This window comes from Ceratotherium simum, chromosome 9 (genome assembly GCF_057802395.1).
Source record: "Ceratotherium simum simum isolate JZ-2026a chromosome 9, ASM5780239v1, whole genome shotgun sequence".
Taxonomy (NCBI): Eukaryota; Metazoa; Chordata; class Mammalia; order Perissodactyla; family Rhinocerotidae; genus Ceratotherium; species Ceratotherium simum.
In genome coordinates, this window is record NC_141908.1 from 3,142,723 (window position 1) to 3,166,102 (window position 23,380).

Sequence of the window (23,380 nt, forward strand, 5' to 3'; positions counted from 1 at the left end):
AATGAAGAATCTGATGGCATTTGAATTTATTTCCAGAATTTGTTGGGCAACTTTCAGAATTTAGGATGAGTTTAATAAGTCTCAGCTTTACCAAATGAGGTTTACCATCCTGAATTGCCCTAAAACTTGAAGTATTATATTTTTTATTAATACAGAGTGTATTTGTGTGTGTTTATAATATTTACTTACCTAACTTTATGGCAATGAATTAGCAGTTTTCATTTTGGAGGATAAAAACATAATGCACTTTAGGTACCACATTATGATTGAAATTATAAACATGTCAGATTCAAGAAGCCAGGCCTGAGTTTCTGGGACAATTCAATAAGAGTTTTTATTGTATCATGTAGTAAAAGATTTTATACATGAAAAGCATACTGGCTCTAAAGATTTAATTGACCTATAGAAATATTGGTAGAATGAGTATGAAGGTCTGATACATTACAGGGCATTTCAAATCTCAAAAGTTGCCTGATGAAAATCTTTGCTCATATTTCTTATATGCTGCTATCTGACTTGCTTCACTTTGACCAAGTCAGTTATTTAAACCAGTTGTTTTTAATTGATTTAATTTAGTGGAACTGCTTTCAGGTGTCAGAGTAGCAGCATGAAAGATGTCGATAAGAGCTGTCCTTGGGTAAAAGGGACAGGCAACAAAGAAGTGTAGAAATCACTGGTATTGAGTTAATGATGGCCATTTATGACTACAGTGCTAAACCTCCTCTCAAGGCTGCTCTTTCATGTGGCTAGTTTGGAATGTGAAAGCAATTTTGCTATTGATGGTTTTGAAACTGCTGTTCTCATAGTAGGTCTGGTCACTAAATGCATTTTTATATGAAGGTATGACTAGGTATATATTTGTTTGTTTACTTGCTTGTTTGTCAAGAGACCTGATGCAAGGTCATTGGATAGTGTGGGGAATCAGAATTTAGACATGGCTAGAAAAAAATACAGAATATTAGGACTAGGGGCAAGCTGGGATTGAGCTCTGGGGTTCTAGAGCAAGGAGATTAAGGGGATCAGAGCAGCAGATTTGTATCAGACAGAAGCTGCAAGAACCTAATGAATCCAACAGTCCCTGGTGACTTAGCTGGGAATGAATAGTAAGTAGCGTGCTGAGGAAAGGGGATATCAGGAAGTAGAACAGAAGAGGGGAATGAAAGAAGAAAGCCAGTGTGAACATCTTTCTCATCAGGAGCCCCTTTCTTCTTCTCCTGCTCCCCCCTTTTTAAACCAGCCCTAATCTCTTGAGAGGACTGATTATTTTCTATTGCTGGGAAGGAGTCATGGATGCAAGAGCAGAGTTGGCCTCTCCTGGCAGATTTTCAGGTCTTTACTTTTGCCAGAAGTTCCTCCTCTGTGCAGAGTGTGTCATTACTATGTTAGGATCTCTCACTTTCCATTGAGGTTCTCACTTGGCATTACAAGTAAAGATCTAGCTTTAAATAAAATCTATTAGCAGGTTTAAATATAAATGTTTCCTTTTATTATGGTAAGAGAAGTGTCTTCTTTCCCCCAGTTTAAGGACAATTTTGCTATAATGTCACTAGCTGTATATTTACTGCTGGAGGCTTTGGGGCAACTTAGTGTTTTTATCTTGTCACATTATAATAAAATTGCTATTCATGAAGCACAAGCCTATGATTTCACACCCCCGCTTTAAAAACATCTTTTCAGGAAGGACAGAACGCAGGCCCCCCACCCCTGATACCAGGCCTAGGGCAGCAGGGAGCACAAGGTCGCATCCCCCCTCTTAACCCTGGACAAGGACCTGGCCCTAACAAAGGTAAATATCTGCTCGGCTGAATAAGAGATTGTATTCTTCCACCTTTGGATAAATCTTACAATAAAAGTTTTATTGGTAAGTAATTGATAGAATGGTAATTTGAACCTCTAGGAAAAATAAGAGCACAGTCATTTTAGGTAATAGCTTTGTCTCATGTTGTTTTCATAGCTTTGCTTTAGTTAGCCAAAAATGCTGCCCAGAAGAAACAAGCTCCTCAGTACCAGAAGCTGGCGGTGAAGTGGCTTGGACAGCCGCCAGCCGCAGAGCCTGGGCCACAGGCCGGCCTTGTCCATCTGTTGGGACTGGGAGTGGTTCCTGTGCTCATGGAATGCAAGTGCATGTGTTTAGCATCCCTGAGAGCTGAAGTGTTTCAGTTTACATTTTTTGATGGGATAAAGAATTCAGTGATTTTAACAGTGTCTTTAATATCATCCTCTTTTCCCCCCAAATTGTGTCATATATTGAATTCTTTAGCTGGTTACATTGTTCTGCATCATTTGAAAAGAAGAAAGCCGTGTCCAGATGTGTCAATGTGTCGTGCTCAGGTGGTTGATATTATGGGAAGCACAGAGATGAGAATTTTCAGTATTTAGATATGAAGCTATTTGGAAGTTGAGTTAATCCCAAGAGTTGAAAGAGAGCACTCGTGGAGCCAGAGTCCCTTGTTCCACTGAGGTGTTAAGCTCTCCCACACCTGCAGGAAGAGTTGGAGCAGGAGTAAAGTGAGCGGGCAGGCTGTTGGATGGAGAGTTAGAGGACAGGACTGTGAGGGAGTGTGGATGGAGGGAGGTTAGGAGGTGGAGTGTTATATTTGGTGAACTCTTTCGTGGAGAGGATATGAACCAGAGAAGAGTTAAGTGTTGTGGGGATTGCACTTCAAAGAACTTTACTCCTTTTAATATTTAATTGGCTAAGCCCATGGCCCCCTGTGGTACATGTTAGGTTTCTTGCCCCCATTTTATCAGATTAAGAAAAGTCCTCATTAGCATTTACAGCCCTAGGACTTTGGGAATTTAAAGGTTAGTCTTGAATTTATATGAGTTTTTAGAAGTAGGAAAGGAGAGATAAAGGAGTTTGGAGAGTGTGATTTTAGTCCCATCATATGGAAGTGGTGGCCAACAGGAAAAAAGAGAAAGAAGGCATCAAGAATGAATCTTTGGAATTTGGGGACCCTAAGATACAAAGAGTCTATTACCCACAAGGTACAGCCATCAACAAACTGAGAGCCTGCCTCTCTTCCTCTCCCCTGCCCTTTGTCTGTCTCCACCTGTTTCCCTCTCCTCCTTGCTCTTCCCCTTTGCTCTTTACCTCTCTCTCTCTGTCTCTCTTTCTTCCTCCTGTCTTTCTCCTCCCAGGGACCAAAGGGAGAAGGGAGAGCCGAGAAATGGGCCCTGCCATCCCCTACTGGATTAACCAACGCCGCCGCCCCATCACCGGTGGCCACATCCCTTCTAATTTTTAGTGGTGGGTTTCTTTCCTTGGAGGAGCCAGGGTACTTTTAAACAGGTAGAGGTAATGGGAGGATTATTATTCATAGGTAAGTCCAAATGGAATGTGTTCAGCTTCCTCAGGTCAAAGGTCTGCTGTGTCTGGTGTGAGGTCATACAAGTTCAAGCAACATAAAGTCAGAGAAAAAGCCATTAGCTGCAGGAACACACTGAGAAGTGAGGGGGCCTATCTACCAGAAGGAAATGGATCTAGGATATTTGCAAACTGACTGAACAAAGAGGCAACTTAGAGGGTGCTTTCCTCAGCATGGAGAGGGCTGGTTTAATGAAGGAAAGAAGAGGGCAGAAGGGACAGAAAGAGCTTAAAAGACAATCTTTCTAATGGTGTATTTTTATATTGAAATGTCCAAGTTTTTTATACATGTTGAATGATGAGGAGGGATTGAAATGGCCAAGAGAAATGAACAAAAATGAAAGAGGAAGGACGTTGGGAGGATAAGAATTTTGGCTGATTGATACAAGGAAAGGAAGTTCATCTGTATTGCCAGGGAAAGGCAGTAAAAGGCATGAGCTGGGCAAGTAGAGGAATTTCATTTTGAAAACTTAGTTGTTTTAGAAGCAAGAGTGTCCCTTTGCTACCTACTTTTTAAAAAATGCTTGATTTAAATCATATATTGACAGAAAATAGGTGTACATTTACAATGGCTGCAATAAATAGTTCAGTAGCTGGGAAAACAAATCCCTTCAAAGTTAGGAGGTGAACTAAGTTAACCATCACAAATTTAATTGGCCTCTTTCCATTTTTATTTAGTACTTTTGAATTTATTACATATAGTAAAATGTTTTTAAAACTTGTTAGTGGGGTTTTCAAACACTTGTCTACAAAGAATGGTAATAATATTATAGATGAGGGATATCATTCACAGAAGGGGGCAGAAAGTGTTCATATAAACCCTGAAACTGAAGTACAGCGAGGCTCTTTGGTCACCTAGCAGTTCTTAGAGAGGCCCGTGGTTCCATGTACCTTACAGGAGATTTTGTTAAGAATCAAAGTGTGAGTTAATAAATCAAGTTAAATGAACTAGGTCTTAAAGAGCAGCATCACGGATGACGGGTGCAGAGGTGAATTCCCGTGCTTGGCTTCCTGGCCTGCAGTGTGAATTTTCTCTGTTATCTCCTCCTGGGGTGTGTAGCAGGTGGGCCAGTGAAATCAATGAAAGAATGCAGGCAGGGAAAGGAAGCTCAGTCTCATGGCTTTGAGGCTCTCTTGTTTTCTGAATTAATTCTTTACAGCAGCTGAGATTAGTAATTTGCCCTAGGTCGTGTTGTTTAGCTAGTGAGTGATGAAGTTGAAATCTGCATGCCAAAACCCGTGTTCTTTCCACTATATGATGCCTTAGGGACATTTGTCTCCTAAGTATGCTGAGAACCACAGAGGGAAAATACTCTAAATAAAAGAATGCATTTTGAAACTATACAATGCTGAATATCAGGCTATGTTGGCAGGATTCCTGGAAGACATGGTAAAATCATTTTGTTTTCTTTAGGTGACTCACGTGGCCCTCCAAACCATCACATGGGCCCGATGTCAGAGAGGCGGCATGAGCAGAGCAGTGGCCCTGAGCATGGTCCAGAGAGGGGCCCTTTCCGGGGCGGCCAGGACTGCAGAGGTCCCCCTGATAGGCGGGGCCCTCACCCCGACTTCCCTGACGACTTCAGCAGACCAGATGACTTCCACCCTGACAAGCGTTTTGGCCACCGATTACGTGAATTTGAAGGGCGAGGAGGACCTTTACCACAAGAAGAAAAGTGGAGGCGTGGGGGCCCTGGGCCTCCATTTCCTCCTGATCACAGGGAATTCAGCGAGGGGGATGGCCGGGGAGCAGCCCGGGGCCCTCCCGGGACATGGGAAGGCCGCAGACCTGGAGATGAACGATTCTCCCGGGATCCTGAGGACCCACGTTTCCGAGGGCGCAGAGAAGAAAGGTGGGACAGATACTCTCTGCATCCATTTCTTTTTCTCTGGAGCTTTTTACCTGTTCTCTCCACTTTTGCTTGGGGAGAGAGTAGGGTATTGATTACTAGCCCTACCTTGTCTAGATTTTGCATTTAGACTTAAAAAAAAATTATGCTTTTTAACGTTTATGTGGTTCTTTTTTGTCTTTACAATTTAGATATCTTTTTCTTTTTGCTTATTTTTTGGTCCTTTTAAAGAGATGGGGGGATCAATATACTATAAACTTCCTTGGATCTGATTAGAGCTCTCCAGGTTCTCTTTTTTTTTTTTTTTTTTTATTTTTATTTATTTTTTCCCCCCAAAGCCCCAGTAGATAGTTGTGTGTCACAGCTGCACATCCTTCTAGTTGCTGTATGTGGGACGCGGCCTCAGCATGGCCAGAGAAGCAGCGCGTCAGTGCGAGCCCGGGATCCGAACCCGGGTCGCCAGCAGTGGAGCGCGCTCACTTAACCACCAAGCCACGGGGCCGGCCCATCCAGGTTCTCTTGATTAGGATGATGAACTATGAGACAGATATCTAGATTGAGAATAAAGGAATTGTTAAATGCATAGTTTTTGTGTAATTGCCTAAAGATCTTAACAAATCAAATCAAACTGAAAAATAATCTTGCTGTTAAATTAGGTCTAGGTCTGGCTTGAACCCTCACTCTGCTTGCTTGGAGTAAAAAGGAATAGAAGAAATATGGAGAAAAACAAGAATTGGTGAAATCTCCAGTGAGACTCAGAATAATCAGATGATAATAATTGAGTATTCACGATGTGCCAGATGTTACCTCATGTAATTGTACAGTGAATTGTGAGATAGGTGTTATTGTCGGCATTTTACAGATAAGGGATCACACTGAGAATCAGAGCCATTTCTTGCCTTTCTAAGGTCTCACAGGTGATAAGTGTCATGATGTTCCACACTCCTGCCTTCACTATCTCAGTCAGCCCTCCTTCCCATGTCTTTTCCCATCACATTTCTCACTACTGTTGCTGATAGGTGATGGAGTTAGGGATAGGTGATGGAGTTAGGGGTTGGCAATCCGCATCCTCACGTTGTGTGTTAGAAAAGAATGGCTGATAAAATGGCCAGGGAGGGTGAAATAGAGGGGTTAAGGAAAGCAGCTATTGGGAGTTTTTTACAAAAAGATTTAAGGGCTCCCTGTTTTCTTAAGGGCCTCTCTTAATGATATCCAAGTATTCACTCTTTGAAATGGCTTTTTTGTGTGTGTGTGAGGAAGATCAGCCCTGTGCTAACATCTGCCAATCCTCCTCTTTTTTTGCTGAGGAAGACTGGCCCTGCGCTAACATCTGTGCCCATCTTCCTCCACTTTATATGGGATGCCGCCACAGCATGGCTTGCCAAGCATTGCGTCCGTGCGCGCCCGGCATCCAAACTGGCGGACCCCAGGCCACTGCAGCGGAGCGCGCACACTTAACTGCTTGCCCCACTAGGCCAACCCCTGAAATGGCTTTTTATGTCTGCAAGAGCCTCATTTCCAATGGCTTTGGCATCAATATAACTTGCATTGACTTCTCGAATCTCTTCATCCTGTGCAAAGTTTCAGATTTTACTATGCCTCGATTTGTATTGTCTTATACCCTTAAAAAATGTCAAGGTCACGAAAGATAAAATACAAGAGGGAGACCGTTCTAGATTAAAGGAGACCAAAGAGACATGACCACTAAATAACAATGTACAATCATGATTGAAATCTGTATTTAAAAACAACTATAGGGCCGGCTCCGTGGCTTAGCGGTTAAGTGCGTGCCCTCTGATGCTGGCGGCCCGGGTTCGGATCCCGGGAGCGCCCCGAGGCACCACTTCTCCGTCCAACGCGAGGCCGAGTCCCACATACAGCAACTAGAAGGATGTGAACCTATGACATACAACTGTCTACTGGGGCTTTGGGGGGAAAAAACTGAATAAATAAAATCTAAAAAAAAAAAAAAAAAACAACTATAAAGGACATTTTGAGGACAATTGGAGAAATTTGAATTGGACTATATATTAAATAATATTTCATGTTATTTAGAGTGATAATAGTATTATTATAGGAGATAGTCTTTGTTCTTAGAAGAAACATACTGAAATATTTAGGGATGAAGCATCATGTTGTTGGCGGCTGGTTTTGAAATAGTTTAGGAAATGAATTTGTAAATAGATGAATAGAAGATAAAGCACATGTGGCAAAATCTTAACTGATTCATCTAGGTAAAGGATGTATGGATGTTTGTTTTTCTGTTCTTTCAACTTTACTGTAAATTTGAAATTTTCAAAATATAATGTTGGAGCAAAAGATAACTGAATGGAGACTCAAGACAAAGTAGAAGGCCTGGCCTGAGAGGAGGCCACAGGCAGGTGGCTCATGCAGACTGGCCCCGGGCCCTTGCTCCCTTTGGAGCGTTTCTCCAGTGTCCGTGGCCTCTCTTGATGTGCTCATGCACCTTTCCTGCTTGCAGCCCCCTTTTTCTGCTTCCCTGCAGGCTTCTCCTGCAGCGCTGGTGCTCCCTGGTAATGGCTCTGCTTCAGCAACGCTCCCGGCCAACTTAGTTTCCCAGTTCCAGAATTCCTGAGAGATGCTGAAATTGTCCACCAGCCAGGGCAACAGGCAGCCAGCTAGCCAGCAAGGGGTCTGCACCAGTCAGCTGTGGAGCGGGGCCATTGGTGAAGTTCATGGCTACCCAAGGCCTGCCCCTGAGTAGAGGCTGTGGGACTCGGCAGATGGCAGAGCAGATGCCTCAAAACAAGTCTAGTACAATTGGCAGGCATGAATCTGTACCCTTCTTTATTCCGAGTATATAAGTAATAAACGTTCATTATAAAAATGCAAATAATAATAAAAACTATTAGGGAGGCAGTGGTAAAGAGCCTGCCTGGGGGTCAAGACTGGCTGAGTTCAAATCCCAACACTTGTTGGGTGTCCTTAAATAAATGACTTAACCTCTTTGTGCCTCAGTGTATATTTACATGGGTAGAATAGAGTTAGTAATAGTACCAGCTTCATATGGTGGTTGTGAGAATGAAATGAAATGACATAATACATGTATTATTTGGCATGATATAAGCACTTAAAAAATACTCACTGTTATTATTCCTAAAAGCCTGAAAGAAAATTAAAATAATCCTCCATTCTGGTATGTTTCATTCCTGCCTGTTTTTGCCTATAATATTGGGATTGTAAAATGTGTACTTTAAAAAGTCCATAATTATATTTTGTTTTTCTTCCATTTAACAATGTATTATATTTTCTCATATCATTATGCTTCTTTGAAACATGAACTTAGAGCTTCAAAGTTATTTCATTAGGTGAATATTCTGCTCTTTTTTTCCTGACAGCTTCAGAAGAGGAGCACCCCCGAGACATGAGGGTCGTGCTCCCCCCAGAGGAAGAGATGGTTTTCCTGGTCCTGAAGACTTTGGTCCAGAGGAGAATTTTGATGCTTCTGATGAAGCAGCCCGAGGAAGAGATCTCAGAGGTCGAGGTCGGGGTACTCCACGAGGTAAGCATGTACTGAGTAACTGGGTCTGGGAAGGACAGGGGTGGAGAGTTAGGATGTTATGAATGTACCTGAAATAGTCTGTCAGTGAGTGTTGTTTGTTCCATTGTGTAGGAGGAAGGAAGGGTTTACTTCCCACTCCTGATGAGTTCCCTCGCTTTGAAGGAGGACGGAAACCAGACTCCTGGGATGGAAATAGAGAGCCAGGTAAGGAAGGAGAACTACTTGTGGCTTATGGTAACTGGAGACCAGCAGTTCACAGAGTCTGGTGTGAGGACCCCTGCAGGCCTGAGACCCTCCCGGGGGTCCACCAGGTCCTCTCTTTTCCAACTCACATCTCCATGGAAGGCTGAATTGTCTTCATATTCTTCAGCCAGCAGCATTTTATCACAGCAGATTGCACAAACAGATGGGAGAATTCAGCTTTCTTCTATTGAGCCAGACATTAAAGGGATTTGTCTAAATATAAAACAATACCACTCCTTTCACAAAATTATTTTGTTTTTAGAAAATATAGTTAAATGAATTAAAGTTTTCTCAGTCTTAATTGCTAATATGGCAAATATTATTAGGTATAACTCTCATAAATGAAATCTCTTAGGCGTCCTCGATAATTTTTAAGAGTATAAAGACATCCTGAGACTAACAAGTCTGAGAACCACTTTTCTGGACCTTACCTGCCTCCTCTTACTTTAGGAGGTATCTTGATATCTAATCTTGACTTTTTTTTTTTTTTTTTTGTGAGGAAGATCAGCCCTGTGCTAACATCTGCCAATCCTCCTCTTTTTTTGCTGAGGAAGACTGGCCCTGGGCTAACATCCGTGCCCATCTTCCTCCACTTTATATGGGACGCCGCCACAGCATGGCTTGCCAAGTGGTGCGTCGGTGTGCGTCCAGGATCCGAACCAGCGAACCCGGGCCGCCGCAGCGGAGCACGCGCACTTAACCACTTGCGCCACTGGGCCGGCCCCTAATCTTGACCTTTTTTATGTACTCATCTATGACTTATACCTGGCCTGCTGTGGGTAGTCAGCAAATGTTTCTTGCATGAATAAATGTTGATTCTCAACATCTCAATGTACTTAACAGTATGATTTCCATCTGCTTTTGGTCACAGTATACTTTAATATAATGAGATTATCGGATTCTTAGCCTTGTGGGTCTGTGTTTTCTATTTCAGGGCCAGGTCATGAACATTTCCGTGATGCTCCTCGCCCTGATCATCCCACTCATGATGGTCATTCCCCAGCTAGCAGAGAACGTTCCTCTTCTCTCCAAGGCATGGACATGGCATCCCTGCCACCCCGAAAGCGCCCCTGGCATGATGGGCCAGGGACCTCTGAGCACAGAGAAATGGAAGCCCCAGGGGGTCCTTCTGAGGATCGAGGAGGCAAAGGTAAGTGGAAGCAGTGATTACAGTTCCAGGAGCTGTGGATGCCACATCCCTGCCAAGAAGGCTGCCGGGGCCATGGGAGGCCTCATCTCCAGGCCAGCCCCATCCCAGTACATGCCTGTTCCATCTCTCCACTGCTGGGGTACCTAGAGGCCTTTCTCCATTCTACCCTCCAGGGCTCAGGCTGTGCAAAGGCACATGTTCTCAAATGTGGTACGAATGCAATTTGTCTGGGCCCACACCACAGCCAGTCAGAGCTCTCACTCAGGTGACTGCAAACTCAGCTTCTACACAGGTCTCCTCCACTTACTTCCAAGAATCCTTGGTTCATTCAGGTTTCCACTCCAGCTCTTTGCCAAGTGCCCCAGCACCCTCTCTGCTGATCGTACTTTCTGTGAGAGACTTGCTGTAATCGGCAGACGTGCTCTCCACTGATGGCTGCTCTGAGCCCTCGAGGGGTTCCCCAGTGGCAGGAAGAATTGTCCTCTCCCAGGTTCTGTGGGTTTTTTTTCAGGCTGGGCCCGGAAGGAACACTGCTTATGTCCAGAGTCACAAAGACTTTGGGGAACATGGTCTGGAAGGGATTGTTTTCAGGGGGCAGTAGATATTTCTACAACTTGAAACTTTGGATCCTTTTTTCAAGGCAGCACTAACTTTTAACCAAGAGCAGTAGCCCCCAAATGCTAACTACAACTCTGGTCTCAGGTTAGGCTGGGCTGTTGCATATGTGGTCTAGTGTGGAGGCTGCTGGAAAGACTGCCTGTGTGCCCCAACTTGTGCTTCACTCCCCAGTTAACATGCCTCGTGTTTATGGTCCCAGAGTTCTGCCTCTTGCTCTTGATAGTTGTTTGGTTCTTTTCAGAGCAGAACCCCCAGAAATTACCTCATGTATCACCAGTAGATCTCCCCACCCAAGTACTCATTTTGTTGCTGGTCAGTATGGTATAATCTTAGACTTTCATGAGCACTCAAGACTTTGTAGGTTCCCGGCTGAGGCCACACAGCTAGTGTGGAAATGACGTCCTAGTTGACAAGTTCTCTGCCCAGGCACCTTCAGGTGGGCCTAGGCTGCACTTTGTAAGAAAAGAATTATTATTATTCTTTTGGCTAGCTTTCCTAACCTCTTCATCTTAACTGGATGAAGTTAAGATACAGTTAAGATTAATGAGAGATTGATTCCATTGAAAATTTTAAGACAAAATAAAATTGACAGTAGTCTTCTGATAGTGTATTATAGGAGATGTGGCCAAATCCTACCATCTCATTAGAAAAAATTATAAAAATCAGAATTTTAATGATCCCTAAAGGTTTGTGTGCCCAAGTCTGGAACAAATAAAACTATCCCTGGGAGAAATAATTCTAAAAGCTAGTGTTTTCCTTTTTATGCTTTTGTTTTTCAAGAAATATTTTATTTCACTATTTAAAAGGAAATCAAAAGTGCCACATAGTTGTGGGATAATCATAGTAAACACTTACCTACGTCGAACACTTGTAATTGACATCATCTACTGTTTGTATTTCTTAGTTGCTTCCAAAGTTAAATCAGTGCTTTTTGGACCTTCCCTCAGGAGGGTAAAAAGATACACTTCTCATAGACTAGAGACATCACCCGTGGGTTCTTGACTCCCAGAAGGTGCTCCATGTTTATCTTTTGGCTTCCCATTGTCTCTGTCACACAGCCTTGGGGAACATGTGTCGAGTTGATGCTGAGGGACATGGCCACAAGCCAGGATGGAAATGAGACAGTGGCACAACTTTTAGTGCTCTGAATGCTGTTGCTACTATCCTCAGAACACTTGGTGTTTTACAGAAAGACCCAGAAGTATTCCACTGTCATCACAGAGTAAAAGTTTGTACCAGGAGTTATTAACAGGCTCTGATATAAAAATCACATGTGAAATCAATGTTTCATTTCAGGCCGAGGGGGCCCAGGACCTTCCCAGAGAGTGCCAAAATCCGGGCGTTCCAGCTCCTTGGATGGAGATCACCATGACGGATACCACAGAGATGAACCTTTTGGGGGCCCTCCAGGCAGTGGTACCCCTTCTAGAGGGGGCCGGAGTGGCAGTAACTGGGGTAGAGGGAGTAACATGAACTCTGGCCCACCACGGCGAGGAGCTTCAAGGGGTGGTGGAAGGGGTCGGTAGAAGTTGGGGCTGAGTACCCCTAGGCTTCTCTGGACGGTATTTGAGAACTTCTCGTGGACTTACCCAGAGAAACAAAAGGAAGCCTGTACCATGTAGCCATGAACTCTTCTGGGGCAGCTGAATCCCAGGAGCCCCTGAGGAGGTCTTCAAGATGAAGAGACTGCTGCTGGCTACCCACAGTAGCTGGCCTTGTTTTGTTCTGTCCACCCTCACTGCCCTAACTTCCCACATTCTTTTGTGAAGATAAAAGCTGGAATTTTTTTTTTCCAAGTGTCACAAGACATGGAGCACCTCCACAAATTTAAGTTCATGCCCACTTGGAAATTTGTTTCTATATGTACAGTTTGTCAGAGAAAAGACATTGTTTTTGTATGAATACAGAATGTGATTTATGCAAGAATTAACAGAAAACAACTAGTTGTGAAGTGCTTGCCTTAAAGAAACCCTTAGTTTCCATTGCACCGTCTGCTGCAGGGTGTATGATTATTGCTTCTATTTGTGAGCATAATTGATGGGAACCTCTAAGTCATCTAAATTAACTTCATCTGTGAACTTTGTTTTTAAACAAATTCTCATCTAGCCATCCTGTCACACTTATTTTACAACAGAGTGGGAAATACTTTATAACATAGTTTGAAGTCGATTCAAAGCCTTAGTTAGACATGCTCTGGGAGATGGAAAATGAAACTCTGAGGAAAAACTTAAATCTTCTGGCTGTCCAAGTAGGGGTTCTCCTTTGCTGCATCTCCTAGTAATCACACCTTGGACTTGAATTGTCTTGTTTGTTTCTGATGAGAGGAACTTGACATAAGCCAGAAATTAACTACCTTTTGATTACTGCACATCATTGCACAAATTAAGTTGAAAAGGAATGGACCAAAATATCTCCTAAAACAGTTTTGCAAAACTTAATTTCTTCCTTTTCCATACTAGCTATGTGAAAATAGTGTTTAAGGCAGAGGATAGTTGTAACGTATAGTAAACCATGAAGTTCTTGTCCACAACAAATTCCTTTAGTTTTATATAAATGTAGTATTTGCCCCAGTTTGGATTGGAAGGCAAAAAGTTCAGTTTGAGATACCCCACGGTACTTTCTATCCTGACCCTTACTTTGTTTTTATAAAGAAAGCTTTTATTATTCATAGGACTGTCCTGTGGCCGGCCGCCCTAACATCTCATTACATTGCCAGCTTCAGTTTGGCACTGGAGAGAAATTTACTTGGCAAATTTAGTGGAGGTCTCAGTAGTTGCTTAGAAAAGGGATACTGACATAGTTGGACAGTATATAAAAAATTCTTAACTAGTTCTCTATTAATGTCAAAAATGGTAAAAGCTTTTTCTGCAGAATGAGAAAATGTCAACCACACACACTGCTTCTTAGGGTGTTAGAACCTAGAGACTACAAGTGAATAATTTTGACTTTACTTTGAAATTAAAAACATCTTATTTATCAGCACCTACTGTAAACACGATTAGGAGGCTCAAGATTGCTTTAGGTTTTTGGATATTATTTGCCCTCCACTGATATAGCTTAAAAAGAAGTTGTAATCAAATTCTGAGAAGCTAAAAAGAGATCGAGGGACCAAACCCATACCAAGATTAGGCTCCTTTTTCTGAGATTCATGTGGTAAGAACTTTTATCATCTTAACATTTTAGGCTTTAACTTTAAAATACACAGTACCTATCACAGTAAACAGATAACCAGATCACATTTTGAGGATGAATTCATTTAGAGAAAACTGAAATCTCTACATTATATATTTACTACTTAGGCTATACATAGAGACTTTTTAAAACATCACTGTCAAAATACAAGATATTGTGCTTTAAATTTCATAAAAGCTATATTTTCAAAATGTTTGAATTCTTGAGAAAATAGTGGGGAAAGTTTTTTAAAAATATAATAGCATCAACATAAAAATGTGCTAAACATTGTAAAATCTTCAGCTGTGCAAATTCTAGAGCAATTTAGAACTAGAACAGAGTTAACTAGGGGATAGAGCAGGCAATAGCTCAAGTTTTTCCAGTTAACAAAATCACTCACTCCCTGAAAACAGCGCATGCTCTTACAAACACCCTCTTGGTTTTCCTCTTGAGGTAGGTAACCCTATTTACTGACAGGGGAACAGGCAGTATTCTTAGACAATACTGGCGTGAGGGGGATGAAGAAGCCTGTAAGCCTACACTGTGGATGTTGGTCACTTTAGTCTCACTTTTTGGGGCACGGCTCAGGACACTGATCAGGACCTAGGAATAAGGAATATAAGTTTTGAGGCTGGACGAAGAGGCGATGCTCTACTGTTGCCTGACACATCTGTTTAAGGCAACATTGGAATCCAGCCCCAGAAAACAAAATTATTTTCAAATTGTGCAATCCATGCACAGAAAAGTAGTTCTCAACCTTATTGGAACATAGTATCATCTGGGGGGCTCTAAAAAATACTGATGCCTGGGTCCCACCCCCAGAGATTCTGATGGAACTGATCTGAGGTTTGGTTCTTAAAGTAATTCTGATGTGAACTGAGAATCACTGGCATAGAATTTTAAAATTATAAATACATTTTACATATTCATATATAGCTACTGACAAAATATGTAATTTTTTGGATTCATTAAGAATATTGAGCTGATGCTTTCTGGCAATAAATTAAGGTCACAGACAAAAGTACTGAATGTAAAACGGAGATTTGCAATTACATATGAAAAGCATCTTATGTTGCATTAAGATCAGCCTACAAACTATAAATTATAATTTAAAAAGCAGATCATAAAATTAGAATGATAATCAGACCCTGCAGAAATCCACGGTTTCCATCAACTATGGGACCTGTGGATGTAGAATTATCTGCCTATCTTCCAGGAGTCCCCTAGCGCAGTCCAGCCCCGGGACCTCTCAAAGTATTTACATGCACCTTACTGGATACCATACTTGCCGGAGCAGAACATTTCCTTTTCGGTCCGTCGCTTTCATCGTCTAATACAAAACTGATTTTCCTTTAATTTTATAAGGCACCATATTTACAATTTCTCTAAAACAAGAAAAAACCGAGGCAAACCGTCTTAAAGTACTTAAAAAAAAATCCAGTGGCTAAATTTAGTGTTTAGTCTGATACCCTTGTGGATCCGCTCACATTGAAAAATGAGGGAAAATAATTTCCAAGAGCCAAAGAAAACAAAAGCTTATTGTAGCAAAACTACTACAATCTACCACAGGATTTTAAAGTGAGAAGTATGAGAAAAATCACAAGGGCAGCTAATTAAAACTGAAGAAACATTGTTTTTTTACTGAGCTCAATCCAAGACCACGGTTAACGCAAAAGCAAGTTATCAGAAATGTTTCACAGCACATCAAAGAAAGCTCGTTTTCAGAGCACACGCTACCGACGACAGCACAAAACGCTGAAAGCTTCCAACACTGCTACTGTCTCGGTTTTCAACAGCCGCTCCAGGTTGACACTTCGCCGGCACAAGGAACGGCCTGTGCCCTGCGCGGCCTGGGAACCGACGGGTGCAGTCCTTGCTCCGCCGGCGCTGGGGCTCGGTGGCCGTCCCGGCGGCCGGCTCCGCGTCCTCTCCCGGCGGCCGTCCCGGGGTCCGGCTGCGCGTCCCGGCCCGGCGGCCGTCCTCAAGCTCTCACACGGGCAGCGCCTTAGTGAGGCGGTCGCCGGGGCGCAAGCGCCCGAGGGCTAGGCGCAGTGCCGCACCTGTTCCCCAAGGCAGCAGGCCGAGCAGCACGGCCAGGAGGGCGGCCACCTGCGCGCAGGCGCCCAGCGCCGTGAGCAACGTACTGCGCAGACCCAGCGCCGCGTACAGCGTGGCGCCCAGCGCGGCCACGTAGAGCAGCGCGGGCCGCGACGGCGTCTCCTCGCCGCGCAGCAGGCGCCCGCACGCCGCTCCACCTCGCAGGAGCGCACCGCCAGTCAGCGCCAGCGCCGAGCCCAGCGACCAGAGGAGCGCGAACTTGCGTGCCCGCAGCAGCAGCACGGGCGCGTACAGCGCGGCCAGGCCGAAGCAGAGCGCGGCCAGCAGCAGGCACACGCCGCTCGCCGCCAGCCGCTGCGCACGCGTCAAGCTCGGCAGGCACGCCGGGCCCGCCGCCGCCGTTGGCTCCGCGGGGCTCGGCGCCCACGTCCAATGCAGGCCCGCGCGGCCCAGCCACGCCCCCGCCGGTCTGTCCCCCGCCGCGGGCTCCTCCGCCTTTCCCGCGGCGAGCAGCGGCTCCGCGGCCGCCGACCCGCCAGCTTTCCCCTGCGCCAGGTACTCCTGCAGCTGGCGGTGGAGGTCCGCCATCTTGGACGGAGCGCCGCTAGGGGGCGGGCCGCCGCGCTTCCGGGTCTGCTCGGTCGTTGGCGGAAGCGGCTCCGACCCCGGCGGCTGTGGGCCGCGGCGGCGGAAGGGGCGGGGCGGGGCCGGCCTTTCCGGATTTCCCGCCGCCCCTTGGTGACCCCGCCGTCCGTCTGCGCTGATCTTCGCGGCGCTGACGTTGTTGTTGGAAGTGGACGCTGCTCCGGCCTGGATTCGTGTTGTCGACGTTACAGATTAGTTGGGGCGGGGTGGGTGCGGCTATGAAAGGGTACGGGAGGGAGCCTGGTGATGATGGCGCTTCTGTATTCGCCCTTATGGATGCCAACGCCCTGGCCGTGATATAGTGCTCTAGTTTTGCAAAATGTGGGCGAAACTGGGTAAGGGGTACACGGGGTCTACCTGTTATTTCTTAAAACTGTATGGTAATCTACAATTATCTCAATAAATTTAATTTTTAGAAAAGTTCAGAGCTGTAGGACTTAGGTGGTTTCTTTGAGAAGCCTGGGGAGTTGATAAAGGAAGAGTTAACTCTGCCCCCCCTCCCCGCGCCAACTTGCTTCTCTTCTGTTCCCGCTTTCAGCAGAAGCCTGGCAATATTCTGGAGTCCTTCAAGCCGCATGTCCTAGACCTGGCGGTGGTGCCCTGTGATTATTGTGGTTCACTTTTCCGTGCTTCTGACTTATCTGGGTCCAGGTCTCCTGACTCGTCATTAGATGGGTCAAATAAACTCGCCCACTTCCCAGTCGGTTCCTGATCTGTTCTGAGGCGGCATCCAGTGCCCTGCTGTTTCTCAGAGCCTCTTTGAGGTACTTGAGCCTGTGTTCACTCGCATAGGTCACACCCCTCTGGGTCTCCAGCAGGCTTCCGCCCCCTCTGGTTTCTGCCTGGCTAATTCCTGTCTCGAACGTTCAGATCACGCTGCTTAATACTCTTCAGCTTAGATGCGCTTTCTCTAAGCTCTCACCTTTCCCAGCTGTGAAAGTTTACTCGTTTAAGGCTGTGCCAGCCACTCGAGAACAGTATCTCTTTGATCTCCCTTTTCCTAGCACGTGCAGTATATAAAGGCTGCCAAATGGATCTTGACCCAGTGAACACAGCTGCCAATTTCAGTGCAGTAGAGGTGCCTGAAAGGCTTTGTTGAGGCTTACTGAAGCCGTTGATTGAAAACGTATTTTGCTAGACTTTATAAATACCTGTTATGAACTTAAGTATGATGGTGTGGAAGTCCTTTTGCAATGTAACTTGCAGTACAGATAGGTTATACAGCAGTCTGCTGGTGAGCTGGTCTTTGGTCCATTTGCCCCAGGAGACCATTCCTTCCCCATTCTTGGTATTGGGGATGGGAGGCAATGCTGACCCCTGCAGGCTTAGTTTCCTGTAATCCTCTGTCGCCTGGCTTTGGAGGCACTGGCGAGAGAAGCCAGGGTATTTCCCAGTCTCGGCTTTTGGCTGCGCTACAGCTTTCCTCACCTTGGTGCTGACTTCCCCTGTGTGACCCCAGCCCGTGGGCTGGCAACACTCCTTTGTCTTCTACACTAGGAAGAGGTGGGGTTAAGGGCTTTCTGCTGCTGTTATCTGTTTGGCTTCTCAGCCTTTCTGTTAGTTGTGTAACCAATTTCCTGTATTAAATTCCCTTGAATGCTTTCTGTTTTCCTAGTTGGATCCTGACAGATACTGTTCTTTTTCAAAATACATTCCAGTTTGTTATCTCACTTGATGATAATAGTGACCATCCTGATCAATTACCAGGGGCAAAACTGTTGGGATGGCTGCTATCAAAGAAACAGAAAGTAACACGTGTTGGCCAGGATGTGGAGAAATTGAAACCCTGGTGCACTGTTGTTGGGAATAGAAGATGGGACAGCTGCTATGGAAAACGGTATGGTGGTTCCTCAAAAAACTAAAACTAAAAATACCATATGATCCAGTAATTCCACTTCTGAGCGAATACCCAAAAGAATTGAAAGCAAGGTCTTGAGATGCTTGTACCCCCCTGTTCATAGCAGCATTATTAACAGTAGCCAAAAGGTAGAAGCAACCCAAGTGTCCATCCACAGATGAATGGATAAGCAAAATATGGTATATACATACAGTGGAATATTATTCAGTGTTAAAAAGGAAAAATTCTGACGCATACAACATGGGTGAATCTTGAGGACATTATGCAAAGTGAAATAAGCCCAACACAAAAAGGCAAATACTGTATGATTCCACTTATATGAGGTAGAGTAGTCAAAATTATAGAGACAGGAAGTAGGACGGTGGTACATAAATGATGTTACCTCGTCTTTTATGCAGCTAAGACATGGAAAAGACAGGGATTGTTCTCACTTTACAGATAAGGGAAACTGAAATATTGCGAAGTTAACCTACCCAGGGTCACCCAAAAAATTCATGGTAGGGCAGGGCTAGAAGTGGTGAGTTCTAATTTTTAACTTTGTGAGCTTCCTGTATATATATATAAGAGGCGTTCCCTGGGAGTCGTGTTGTATAAAGCCAGGAATCTGCTCAGGTTTGGTTCCTGCACTGACAGAAGGACATCATCAAATCCTCCTTTGACCCCCGTGCCCCTCCAGCTACTGCAGGAAAATGCAGAGTCTGTAAACTCCATGTGTCCACTTGCCTCCCATTCTCCCTTGAACCCCCTTCATTCTATCGTGGCAGCAAAATCGTTCGTGACAAGGTCACTAAATACTTCTGTTGCCAAGTCCAGTGAAAGTTTCAGTCCCTACCCTCCTTAAACTTCCGGCAGTTCTCAACAGTTGCTTGGTTGCTCCATCTCAGGTCTCCTCTGTGTGCTTCCTCCTCCTGACCCCTCAGTGTTGATCTTTTCTTTCTTGGTCCTCATTACCTCGTCCTCATCCAGCCCTATGCTGTTAAGAACATCTATGTGCAGACCCTCCAGCAGATCCCTCCCTGCACTTCTCCACTGGATATCTAATAGGAACCCTGAAAATGACATGTAAAACGAAAATGTTCATTCCCAGTTTCTGCTCCTCACCCCTCAAAACCTGTGACTACTCCCCTCTTCCTTCCTCATCTCAGTGAGTCACACACCATCAGCAAGTCCTGCCGGCTCTACCTTGGAAACGCATCCAGTACCAGACCGTTTCTCTCCCCTCCACTGCTGATGCCCAACCCAGCCCCGCCCCACCCCCAACTGGACTCTGTCCGGGTGCCAGAGGGATCCTCTCACATGTCAGTCAGATCACGTCACTTCCTCTCGTGCTTCCCATTTCACTCACAGAAAGCCGGCATCCTTGCATCGCATAAGTGGCCTCTGGTTCCCCTCTCCCTCCTCTCCCTCCCTCAGTCTGGTACAGACATGGCTGTCCCTGGGTTGTTTCTGGAGATGTCAAACTTGTTCCCACCTCAGTGCCTTTGCCCTTGTTCTCAGCCTAGCACATTCCTCCCCCCTGCCCCCAGTATCTTTAGAGCTCACTCCCTCTGTTCAGTCTCTGAGTGTCCCTTTTCAGAGTGTCCTCTGACCACCCTAAAATAGCATCTCCCGTCACTCTCTACCCCTTTACACTTAGAAACAAAGTTAAATGTAGTACAGTTATTTCCTTGGTAGCATAATACATTTGAGGATAATCAAATATGCAAATCTTGCACCATCATTTTGAACATCAACTTGCAGTGGATAGTGTTTTGAGATACAAAGAAGCAAGAGACTCAAACAAATGCAGAGACACCTGGGAGTTTTTGGTTATTTTGTTTTTAAGCCAAGTCCTTGTTCTGAAGGCCTGCTCTGTGCTCTCCCGGGTAGGCGATAGCAGACGCCCTTGCTTCACCCGGGAGAAGCCCCTGAGCTTTAGATCCCGCTGTGTCAGCTGCCAGGCAGGGTCTGACTTCCAGCTCTTGCAGGAATCACACCACAAGCCCTGGGAAGGGACCCACTGTCCAGCATGGGTCAGGTGCCAGTCCTACGCCCAGAAGGTGGGGTGCTGGGGGATCCACAGCATTGGAGATGGGGGTGTCCGGGGGTCTGCGCAGGTCTTGATGCCTGCGTCTTCACTTCCCACTGTACTGGGACCTTAGCACAACATCGGGCAGATCCCAGCTCTCACCTCCACAGGAGGGGAAGGGGCTGGAGCAAGCCTTTCATTTTATTGAGGACTTTCAGCTTGACCTAAGGAAGCAGCACCAAATCCTCTCCCCACCCCCTGGGAGACTTTATTTTTCCCCAGAGCCAGTCAGGTGTTACCTGTGCTTCTTTTGAGGTGCATCTCCCTTCCTTCCTGTCGCTATGGCCATCCCTGCTCAGCCAGGTCCTCTTGTACCTCCCTGGCTGCCTTCTGAAATGCCCAGTTGGCTCTCCCTTCAGTGTGATAGGTCTGCTGGCACCCATCTTATCTTCACAAAACCGAAGACTCATTTCTTCTTTTGCCTAACATTTGTCAGTGGCTCCATACTTCCTGGAGACTAAATTCCAAATTCCCCATCTGGCACTCTAGGCCCACCCCTTAGGTCTCAGTGGCTCTCACCACTGCTCTCGGGGGGGGCGTCCCTTTGGGCTGGCCCTTTGGGGCCAGCCCAGCAGTGGGCCCCAGCAGCCTGGTGACTCCCCTGTTCTGTGGCTTTGCTAACGCCTGGCTGTCTGGGCTGCCTTGCCCTGCCTGTCCCTCCCGAGGCCTCCTTGCCGTTTGCAGCCTCTCCTGCCCCTGGGCCACCCTTCATGGTCCACATGGCACAGTGGTCCCTCGTGTGCTGACTGGTGATATCTCTTGAGTTTCCTTTTCATTTTTAAAAACAGTACCTAACTGCTTATGTGTTTATGATCTTCTCAAGTCTTTTTTCTTTGCATCCCTGCTTCCTGGCCCCCAACACTCTGTCTTAACTGCTTTGGATTTCTGATTAACCTTGAGTTTTAAGCACAAGGCTTTGTGGCAGGGGAGACACGTTTGCCTAGAGGGCTTAGTGATGACACTGGGCTGCATCATCCCCACTAAGTCACTGTTCAAGGCCGAGGGCCTGGCCTTGCTGACCTTCCCCAGGCAGGGTGGCAAAGGACTTGCCAATCAAATGACTCCTCCCGTCCATCCTGGGGGCTGGCCACTGGGGGCAGCAGGGCCCCTAGGTGCATGCTGTCCCGTAGAACTTTTTCTGAAATGGGGGAAATGCTCCAGCTCTGCGCTGTCCAGTTCCACAGCCACCAGCCACATGTAGCTTTGAGTGCCTGAAAGGTGGCTGGTGTGACTGAGGAACTGAATTTTTAATTTTAATTAATTCATTATAATGAATTATATTTATAATATTATATTATTATTTACACATATATTACTATATATAATATATAGGATAATACTTTATAATTTATTGTAGCTCATATATAATTATAGAAATATATTTATAATAGGCACATGTGGCGGGTGGCTACTGTATTGGACAGTGCAGCTTGGAGGGTGTTGGAAATCCGGGGGCATTCTGGGTTAACACCGTGACTGTGGGGCGCTGCTGGCATTTGGTCCACGGTGCCTGCAATGGCAGGCATTGGTGAAAGGTGGAGCGTCTGGGCTGGGACGGCTTGATCCCCCACAAGGGCGCTCTGGCAGAGTGGCCCCCATCCAAGGGTACCGTTTTTTCCTAGCTCAGCTCTGCAGACCCTCGCCGCCTGCCCCAGTGCAGGGGCCCTCGCCCTGGGTTATCTCCTAAAGCTTCCAGGGAAACTGAGGAGACAGGCCATCTCACCTGGGAGTCCCTTCGGTGCGTAATGACGGGCCCCTCACAGGATTTCTCCCTGTTGAGCCAGGCTTTGGGTGTCTGGCTTGCTTAACCTGAGATGTCCCTATGCCGTGTCCCGTGGGTGGCCGGTCCTGGGCACCACTGCCCTCGTTGGGTGGACGTGGGCAGCGAGGTGGGCACTGCCTACTCCAGAGGAGGGCTACGGGAAACACAGCTCGATCGAGGGGGCCTTTCTGTGGGCCAAACTCGGTGAAAATAGCTGACCTTGAGCACTGAATTTCTCGTTTTTAGAAGACACGTGAGGACCTCTTATTTGCCACTAACAGGTTGGTCTAACTGCAGCCCTGAGAGGGCTCAGAGGGCCGGTGCTCAGGGGCTGGTTTCATCCCCGCTTCTCCCTGCCCGGCGCTCCTGAAGACTGGCCCTCGGGGGTTCGGCTGTGCTGGGGGCTCCAGGGCGGGAAACGAGTCCTGGTCACCTGGAAGGGGCCCAAGGTCCAACCCCTGCTGCAGGCCTGGCAGGCACAGAGGAAACAGTGTTCCTTGTGGGGGCCTGAGAGCACGGGATGTGGGGGACCAGGGACACAGCCTCCCGCCCACAGGGAGTAGGAGCCGGAGACGTGACTGGGGGGCCTCGGGGTGGCCTGGCCGAGACAACCCCGGGGCACAGGGCTGGAGGAGGCCTCGTGAGGGCCTGGCCAGAAGCAAAGGCGCAGGAGCCTGCATGCCCAGGGACTGAGGCCGGGTGGGCGGAGAGCTGCTCAGCAGGTGCTGGAGCAGCCCTCGCCTGCCCTCTGCAGGAGCCCCGGGCAGGGGCTCGCGCCAGGTGCGTGTATGTGCGTGTTGGAAGCTTTCTAGGGTGGGAGACTTAGTGTATGAATGGGTGACTTGAGTGTGATGACTTCAGTTTGGCTCAGTACTTCTGTGTTCTTACTGTGTCTCCTCATCATAACACAGTTTGGCACTGTGTGGAGTTGGTGTGTGTGCCATCTATTAGACTCAAGGTCTCTTCTAGCATACCAGTTATAATCTCGGTAACCTCATCATCTTCCACTGATAGTGGCTTGTGAAATCCTGAAGTTTTCCTTGAACTTCAGTGGAAACAAGCAGAAG

At 46.2% G+C, this 23,380-nt stretch overlaps 2 protein-coding genes across 4 annotated transcripts in view; one reads left to right on the forward strand and one right to left on the reverse strand.

Moving 5' to 3' along the window:
• WDR33 (WD repeat domain 33) overlaps positions 1–12,738 on the forward strand; it is a 91,941-nt gene extending 79,203 nt beyond the window's left edge. For 2 of the 3 annotated variants that reach the window (XM_004423935.3, XM_087435012.1), the window contains exons 17-22: positions 1,678–1,786; positions 4,782–5,220; positions 8,577–8,740; positions 8,852–8,944; positions 9,918–10,133; positions 12,048–12,738. In XM_004423935.3, the coding sequence (XP_004423992.1) occupies positions 1,678–1,786; positions 4,782–5,220; positions 8,577–8,740; positions 8,852–8,944; positions 9,918–10,133; positions 12,048–12,277 (1,251 nt within the window). In that variant the 3' untranslated portion in view covers positions 12,278–12,738. The remainder of the gene's footprint in view (positions 1–1,677; positions 1,787–4,781; positions 5,221–8,576; positions 8,741–8,851; positions 8,945–9,917; positions 10,134–12,047) is intronic. The other variant, XM_014782517.2, reaches the window with a different exon arrangement.
• A 2,797-nt stretch (positions 12,739–15,535) lies between these two features.
• Positions 15,536–16,610, reverse strand: SFT2D3 (SFT2 domain containing 3). The gene has a single exon (XM_004423966.3). It carries the CDS (start codon positions 16,566–16,568, stop codon positions 15,912–15,914), a length of 657 nt encoding a protein of 218 aa, XP_004424023.1. The 5' UTR covers positions 16,569–16,610; the 3' UTR covers positions 15,536–15,911.
• Between the last annotated feature and the right edge of the window lie 6,770 nt (positions 16,611–23,380).

Coding starts and splice junctions, on each gene's coding strand:
- SFT2D3 (XM_004423966.3), bottom strand. CDS start 16,568: ATGGCGGACCTCCACCGCCAGCTGCAGGAGTACCTGGCGCAGGGGAAA.